Source organism: Varanus komodoensis, unplaced genomic scaffold (genome assembly GCF_004798865.1).
Source record: "Varanus komodoensis strain SLA01 unplaced genomic scaffold, ASM479886v1 scaffold14_3, whole genome shotgun sequence".
Lineage (NCBI taxonomy): Eukaryota > Metazoa > Chordata > Lepidosauria > Squamata > Varanidae > Varanus > Varanus komodoensis.
The window spans coordinates 1,693,952-1,702,927 of NW_025335439.1; the positions used below are offsets into that span (position 1 = coordinate 1,693,952).

At 48.4% G+C, this 8,976-nt stretch overlaps 1 protein-coding gene across 3 annotated transcripts in view; it reads left to right on the forward strand.

Moving 5' to 3' along the window:
* Window positions 1–131: 131 nt before the first annotated feature.
* Window positions 132–8,976, forward strand: part of BPHL (biphenyl hydrolase like) — a 19,886-nt gene continuing 11,041 nt past the window's right edge. The window contains exons 1-2 of one of the 3 annotated variants that reach the window (XM_044424573.1): window positions 1,752–1,896; window positions 4,400–4,503. In XM_044424573.1, coding sequence (XP_044280508.1) covers window positions 1,802–1,896; window positions 4,400–4,503 — 199 coding nt within the window. In that variant the 5' untranslated portion in view covers window positions 1,752–1,801. Of the gene's footprint in view, window positions 1,897–4,399; window positions 8,069–8,976 lie in introns of those variants that run through there. The other 2 variants (XM_044424572.1, XM_044424571.1) reach the window with 2 other exon arrangements.

Consider the following 8,976-nt stretch of genomic DNA (forward strand, 5'->3'; position numbering starts at 1 on the left):
CTTTTCCCCTGGAACTAAAGCACTTCTTCACACAGTGCATGGCAACAAGGGTATGAAACTCATTTGCCTCAAGATGTGGTGTGAAAGCTGGTGGTTTAGTAGGGCTAGTAGGCCTGATGGGATCTCTCATGGCCTCCTTTCTTTCGTGGTCTCATTCAGATAGCAAAAGTATTTCCTTTCCCAGGACAGTTGGTGGCTTACAGTTGTCATAAAGAGGTGCTGAACTGAACTCCTTGTGGCCCAAGGTCACTCTTATTCCAAATCACATCAGTCATTTCTTTATACACGTTACCAAACAAGCACAATTGGTTAAGGAACCTATTTTATGTTTCAGATATACAATTGTGTGTATCAGTCTAAAAGGGTGAATTATTTTCTTTGAGAATCAAAAAATATTAATGCTTTTATAAGAAGAAACAAAGCATGGGAGAGATGTCCTTGTTCGTTAGCAGTGCCATCACTGTAATTAGTCATGGCAGTCTTACTGGGAGAGGTTTGGCAGGGGATGACTGGCATCATTCCAGTGAATAGGGCAACATATGTGATTTAGGTATAGATAACAGTCTGAACATTTGTGGGGATACACTACTTTGTTACTAACCAAAGAAAATACTGGGATAACATTCCAAGATTTATCACAGTCTTGGAACCAACCTAAAGCAGGACTTAATAGAAAGCAAAGCTTTTGCTGTTGGAATAGCACATCTTTTCAGTCTTGTGTTATTCTGCAGTGGCAAAGGAAATCTGGAGCCGGGAGACAATGCAGATGATCCAAGCAACCTTCAAGGAAGTGATCAGCAATGAGGCCAGTTGTGCCAAGCACTAAGAGCAAGACCCAGAAATGTAGGAAATGGGATGCACTTCTCTTGAAAGCAAGCCACATACCCAGATACCTCATAGAATTGCAAATGGAAAGGAGGCCATTCAGACCTTGGCAGAATCTAACAAGGATAGATGGAGAGAGGGAGATAACTGTAGCACCCATGTATGGCACAGATATGGAAGGCACACTCTCAAGACAAAATAATTTTATAAGTCTCAGTGATTACTGATTCCTTTACCCGAAGCCTTTGGGCCTGGTGCTGAGAAGGCCCCCTCCCTTTCCTGCTGCTTTTGCTACCTGTGCTTCAAGATGCCAGGTTGAGGAGGGCTGTGACGGGTTCATTGAGCCATCGAATTGGATCAGCCTAATCCCACTGAAAGCCTACCAATCCAGCCATCACACCATGTCTTGAGGCAAAGGACTTGCATACACTTGTCGCCATGCATTGTGTGAAGAAGGGCTTTCGTTGGCCTGTTCCCGCCAATTTCACTTGCAGACCTTGCTTCCAGTTCCACCGGAAAAAGGGATCAAAACGGCACTCTCTTTCAGAAAGAAGGCGTAGGGTGATGCCTGCACCTCCAACGCTCACCTGCATGGACCATTGGACTGTGAAACAGGCGAAGCGCCTCACCCCTTAGTCCCAGCCTATAGCCAAGATTTGCTAGGGTAGAGTTGCCCCCTTCCCCCATTTTTTCTTTAGGTCTCCCAAAATCTCTGCCCCCCCCCCCAATTTTTAAGTAAACAATTTAAAAACAATTTACAGTTTGTCTTTAAAAGGACTGCAAACCAGATGAATTCCCCCCGCACCCCATTTCTTTGGCGCCCTTCCGGGACTTTCAGGCTGACTGCGGGCCTGGCTATCCCCCTGCGACGCCGTTCGGGCCGGGGGACCTCCCCCCGGAGCTACCATTCAAGGCAGGCGGCGCAGGCCAGGCGAAGGCGGAGCCGCGTTCAGGCCCGGGCGGCGGCGGCGGGGAAATGGCTCGAGCCGCAGGCAGGCTGCAGCGCTTCCTCGCGCAGCTTTCGCGTTCCGCGCAGTGGGCTGCTCTGCGGAGACCGGCGGCTTTCTACAGGTAATGGCGCGCTTACTCACGGACGGCCGTGGAGTCTCAGCAGTGCCCGAGAATGGGGCGGGCGCCGCAGCGCGGCAGCGGGTGTGCGAGTGCGCGTGGCTGGTTGCTTCGGGGCACGGTGGGCTCGGCATAAGGTATATCTTTCAGTGAGATCGGGATAAGGTATATCTTTCAGAGGTCAGGAAGCAATACAAGACTTCATCTGATCAAAACACAAAAACCAAGACGCGATTGTTTTTCCTAGCAGCACCTAGCAAGGGCTGCCATTTTGTTTGTTTGTTTATGCTATCTAAGGACTAAAGTCCTTTCCCGCTTATACTAACGACAACAGTAGTATCTAAGGCCTTAGTATATGCAGGGCTTCTTTGTAAGGAAAGCAAGCATGTTTTTTTTTAAAGGAAGATAAGAACAAAGTGCCTCTGAGCATGTGAGGAGTGCTGCCTAAAGCTAGAGAAACATACTAGGCTGGAGGAGGTTAAGAACAACAAAATCTCGATACACACACATCCCTTTTGTACATCTTCCTGTTCTGGCAGGTGACTAGGAAAATAAAATTCTAGGTGGACTAATAAGTTTGGGCCAGGTGACAACCTTAGCACCAGCCCTGGCACAGTTATTGACATTTTTGAAAACGACATAAAAAAGACAACAGGTGTTTTGTGGGGCTTAAAATATAACAATCTAAAGGTCCTGTGCATGCATATTGGGAAGTTCATCCCACTGAAATTAATAGGATATGTTCCAAGAATATGTGCAAGGGTTGATTTGCAAAACAGCCCATAAGCTGCCGCCGCCTAAATGAGTCTGTTCTTGCTGGACTAGACTAACATACTAACTTTCTGGAATGCTTTGTCTTCCACGTTAGCGAAAATAAGAGGGCACAAAATGCTGTTTAAAGAATGACCAGAGTCAGTTTTGTTTCACACTGCAATGATGGAAATGGAATCTAGCCTTCATCTTACCAACTTTCAGCTCAAATCTGTTAAATGTAGTTGTTCTACCATTATTGCCCTTAATAAACCTGAACAAGCCTGCGCCATGGGTAGTATCCCAAAGCTGAGGTAGGGGCCAGGTCCCCCCTCCCCAATATCTAAGAGCCCTGCAGGATTAGACCAAGGCCCATCTAGTCCAGCATTCTGACATGGGGAACCCACAAGAAAGATGTGAGGGAATTGCACAAAATCCCCCACGTTCACTAACAACTGTTCTGCAAAGTCATTCTGCCTTGAACACTGGAGGTAATATATAACCATCGTGACTAGTAGCCTTATTCCCATTGAATTTTACTAATCTGCATTTGAAGGTATCCAAGTTGACAGCCATAGTTTATTTCTGTGTGGGGTGACAAACTATTTTATTTGTCCTGACCCTCCCTGAGGTAGCTTCATGGGATCAGAACTTTATCTAGTATGGCTAATCAGCAATCTTTTTGCTTTCATTAATAATTAAATGTGCAGTGATCCTATGAAACAGGAATGAGGGAGGTGTGTCCTGCCCCCAGAGTGCAACTCCCATTATCCTCACCATTGGCTGTGCTGGCTGGGTAGACCTTCCAGGATTTGCAGTCCAACAGCATCTGGAGGACCACACAATTGCCCTGCTGTGAAAGAAGTCATTTCAAGCTTAAGGAGTTACCAGTCTTGGGGGTAGAGGTACTACTCTACCTTTAACATTTGGTGTTAAGCAAGTAAAGCCTTTTCAGTGTAGTCTTACGAGTACCAATGCAAATTACACAAGCCAAATCCACCAGTACTGTAATAGCTGTCCTTAAAATAAACTACAGTTCCCCCTGGATTTCCCCCTGAAGTTTAGTTAAGCCTAATTGGAATTTCTGGTTACTAAGGGTTTGAATCCATGGGTTGAAGCAGGTTTCAGATCCTTTTTGGGAGGGACTCCCAGATTACTCTGAACAGTACTTAATTTGGTGGCTGCTGTTGGAATACTTAGGCAGTTATGGGCAGTAAGGGTAGGGCAAGGAACAGCATTTCAGAGAGACAGAGAATCTGTGATTCTGCCCTTGATCCTGTAAGTGTCTTTAAGAGGTTAACCAGCACCCCACCTTAATAAGTGAGATTTCCAGTAACTTAGTGCAACCAAGCACAAATCTATGGTAAGAAGAGCCGATACCCTTATTTGCAAAAGGGCCCTGGACTACCTTCCTTGCTCTTTTCAGCAGAGTTTATGATGGTAGGGTCTAGCTTCTGCTAATGAGCTTCAGAAGTTGTACAGTGGATACACAGTGGAGAACAATTGCATGCCCAGTGCTTTGTCTAGCACTTCCCACTGCTGCATTTTCAACTGAGGAATGTGCTTCTCTCTTTCACAGGAAGGAATCTTGAGCTCTGTTCATTTGGATCATTTTGCTCATGTACTAGCATATCTCGTCTGTGCATTGCAATTGACATGTGTAAATAGTAGCTGCACATTTTATGAAGTGGCTCCAGGGTAATAGAGCAAAAATGCTGAATGTTTCTTGTGTGGGGTTGGGGAATATTTCTTCTAGCACTGCAGTAACCTCAGCTAAAGTTGAAGTGAATGGCGTCCACCTGCACTATCAGCAAACAGGAGATGGAAACTATGCTGTGCTGCTACTTCCTGGCATGTTAGGTTTGGATTTATTTTGCTTATGTACAACTTACTATTGGCGTTCTTTTCATGCATCAAATGTGCACAAGAGCAGGGGGAATTTATAGAGTTGCTTGAAGTATGTTACACTGTGTGATTGTATTGTAAATGAGGGGTGTGGAATGTGTGGCACTCCAGTTGTTGTTGGACTGCAGTTCCCATCAGCTCTAGCTAGCATAGCCACTGGTGAGGATGATGGGAATTACAATTCCAACATCTGGAGGATTACACATATCCCATCCCTGCTCTAAGATAATTGTGTAGAGTGCAGAATCTAAAGTCTATTTCCTTCTTGATTATCCATAGATGTTTATTGGATCTTTCCTGGTTTTATATGTTGATTTATTTAAGCTGAAGAAAGGCAGTAATTCTTTGAAAAGCAGAAAGGAATTTGAGAGAGGCACTCCTTGCCAAGATGCAGAAATGCTTTTCTTGTCTCTGATCAGACAGGTTTTTGAAACCTATGACCTATGAACCTCTGCAAAACTGTTTTCCAGAGGTGAAAGCAGCAACCCTTACTTCCAAACCAACTTTCTGAGAAAACAAAGCACCCATCTTCACTCTTATTTCTATGCATGCTGCCATTTAGTCTTTCTCAGCAATTATATTTAAGTATGTACTTTGTTTACTATGGACCTATTTTGCAGTGTTTTCACAAAGTGTTCAGAACACAAGGCGCACCTCCTTTCTGCTTGGTTAGGGTTAGATTTTAGGAAAGCAGCAAGTATCTCTAGCCCCACACTTGCCCATCAGAAATACTAGGTGGACATTCACCATCTTGCAGTGGCTTACACACCAAAAGAAATGAGTTTACAAGATCAGTCTGAAATAAGATGTGTTCAGCCTGGTTGACCCCACTATGGCAAGCATCTTTGTTTTGCATCCTGTATGATCATTTGTTTCATTATTTATATTCTACCCTTCTTCCAGGAGGAGCAGGTTGTCCTACAGCAGCTCCTCATAACCACCTGCTGAGGTGGGGCAGACTGAAAGAAAGTTCCTGGTTCAGAGTCATCCAGTGAGCTTTATCGTTGGGCAGAGATTTGAACTCAGTTCCCCAAGCCTCAGGGCTATCATTCTAACTACTTTACTAATTACCTAAATATGTAAAACTGATGTACATTGGGGGTGGGCAGATTTCAGGCTTCCAGGGTATGCTTTGTTTGTTTATTACAACCTCAGCATATCCCAGCTGTAGTCAAGTGAAAAATAATTGTCCAAGGGCATGCATACATCAGGTAGAATTAAGTTAAGGGTAGCTCTGAGCATGTGGCTCAGGCCAAGAATTAGTTTTTTGTATCAGAACTGAGCTCACAGCTCTTTCATTCAAAAACCAACTTTTGAGGTTGGATCCAGATTTAAACTGAATCAAATTTGCTGGTGCAAGTGGACTTCCCTGCCCCTTCTTTCCAAGCCAGTCCCACCATCTTCCTTAAAATACCACAAACAGTCAGAAGACTGCTAAATAAGATGTTCCAAAAGTTGTCCAATCCAAACTTTCTTCATTTTAGCACCCTTATTTAGTTGGGAAAAGTCACCTTGCTGTTAAACATCTGGGAGTCAGAAACCTATACTTATCTGCTTCCAATCACCCACAGATCAATTTCAATACACTGGAGTCTCTGGGCAGCCCAGGCCTTCATTTCATTTATTGGGTTTTTATCCTGCTACATTGGCCTGAGACCCAATTGCCAAAGTCTATGAGTGGTTTGCAAGTATTACAATCCAAAAATATAGCATGAGAAAAACAAAATGCAATCTATAACATAATGAAATATAAGAATAAAATACAATTTTAAGGACAATTTAGAACCAGTTGCAGTAAGGTGCATACCACCTATTTTCAAGGTGACTTTAGATATGTATTTACCAGTTCTTCTTCGTGGTCTCCATGCAAACACACAGCAATGGGGCTTGACACGCAGTGTAGGCCTCATCCGGTGGAAACTTCCAGAGCTGGTCACCATGGAGTGAGCAGGAGCAGGGACCGCCCTGCCCTCTGAGTGGTACGTAGGCGGCAGCTCCTGCCCATTCCCTCAGTTCCTTTTCGACTGTGCTGGACTTCATTCTCCAGATCAGACCTCTACAGCTTAAACGGGTCGCCATTTTTCTTTCTCTCTCTCGCTCTCCCTTCTACTCAAAAAACTCCCCTCTTCTCCTTTAACTGCGTGGAGAGAAGGCTGCCGCTTCTCTCCCCTCTTGCCTTTCTCAATCTCCAGTTTTCTCTCTCTTCCTTGAATCGCCCACGTGCGCTCCTCCAAGGACCGCATGGCTGATTCAGCTCCACGCTGCTGCACCTCCTGTGCAGCTAGGATGCCTGCCAACGATGGGCACCCTAAGTGCCTCCTCTGCCTCGGCGAGGGGCACATCTTGGAGACTTGCACCCACTGCCAGGCCTTTAAGAAGCAGACGCGCTGGCAAAGAACCACACGGCTGAAACAGGCCTTATGGTGGCGTGCCCTCACATCCTTTACCCCGGGAGTGGATAACCCCCCTGGGGAAGATTCCTCTAAGCCTGCCAGGGCAAGGAGGGGGGCAGTGTCGCCAGGGGAAGGCCCCTCTGCGGCGCCGGTGATGAACAGAAAGCACCACGCTGCAAAAGAGCCGCTCCCCGTGGCATCGGAGCCGGCCCAGGATTGTGCAGTCTCGCTGGCCTCTGGAGCACCCTGGGTGCAACCCCCGCTGATCTGGGACTGGAGCAGCTGGGCGCCGCCATCCCAGCAACTCCACCCATGCCTCTGGCCACCCCCGCACACGGCACGGCCGCCATGGCCGCAATGGAGACTGCCGCATCCCCCCCCCCCCCGCAGCCCTGCCTTGCACAGCAAACACACACGCGCCACCCATCAGGACAGGAGCACCCGCAATTGTTGGTCTATATCTCAGGATTCAGGTCAGAGACGCTCCCCTGCCTCAGGATGCCCCCACTCCCCTACAACCCCAACCCTCTCCCCCGGGAGGCAGGTCTGGAACCAGGATCTCTCCTTTTCACCTGCCAAGAGGAGTAATTTCTCTGATATGGTGCTCCGCATGGCTGAGGACTTAAACTTCCAAACCTGCCAGCCCCCTGAGCCTGAGGCAGACCCGTGCTATGATGCACTTGCCTCTGGGGACAACACCACAGTGTCCATCCCAGTCACAGCAGTCCTGCACAGCACAGCGGTCCTGGAAGGCCCCGTCTGGCCCTCTGGCCACCTCACGCAGGGCTGAATCCAGGTTTAAAGTTATGGTCAAGCCCTTCCCCCGCCTACTCCACCACCCTAGGCCCAACTCCGTCATTGTGGAGGCCGTGTAGGGTACCCCACAAAGGGACCAGCCCACCCCAGTGGACAGAGAGGGACGCCGTTTGGACGCTATGTCCAAAAAGATCTATGCTGCGACTGCACTTGGATTCAGAATATCCAACTATGAGGCCACTGTGGCCACATACCAAATTTTTCAATAGGAAAAGCTGGGAGCAATTGTGAGCCAGCTCCCTGAGCACCTGCGTGAGCCCATCCGCCTCATGCACACTGAGGCTGAGGTCTCTCCCCCTCCTCCATTAGGGTTCACCTAGCGGCCATCTCCCACTTCCACCCCCCTGTACAAGGGTCCTCTGTATTTGCCCACCCCCGGCATGCCGCTTCCTCAGGGGCCTCTGCAACCTTGCCCCACCAGCCCGGCCCCACTCCCCCTCGTGGAGCCTCTCTGTAGTCCTGCAGGCCCTCACAAAGAGGCCCTTCGAACCAATGGCCTCAACAGACCTTAGGCTCCTTTCCTGGAAGACTGCCTTCCTGGTGGCCATCACATCAGCCCGACGTGCCAGCGAGCTAGCAGCCCTTTGGATCAACACTCCCTTCATGAAGTTCCACAGGGACAAGGTTGTACTTCGTCCAGACCCAAGCTTCGTCCCAAAGGTGACATCTTCGTTCCACCTGAACCAGGACATCATTCTGCCCGCCTTCTTCCCCAACCCGTCCACCCCCTTGAGGCCACCCTCAAGAGATGTCAGGAGGGCCCTCGCCTACTACAGGTCCAGGACTGAGACTATCTGCCGCTCGGAACACCTCTTCGCTTGCTATGAGGGCCCCAAAGCTGGGGAAGCTGAGTCCAGCCAGAGACTATCCAAATGGGTCTCCAATTCCATCACCCTCGCCTATGAGATGGCCAAGATCCCAATAACTGGACAGCCATGTGCGCACTCCATGCGCGCCCAGGCCACATCCACTGCTCTACTGGCTGGCATTCCCCTTCAGGAAATCTGCAGGGCAGCAACTTGGTCCACACCAGCGACCTGTGTGTGCCACTACTGGCTAGACATCCATGCCAGACAGGACTGTGCTTTTGGAAGGGCTGCTCTCTTCTATACTGCGGTGACGATAGCCTCCCTCCTCCTGAGGGGCCAGCTTGCTAATTGCCCCATTGGTGCGTGATTTGCATGGAGACCACGAAGAAGAAAGGCAGGTTGCTTACCTG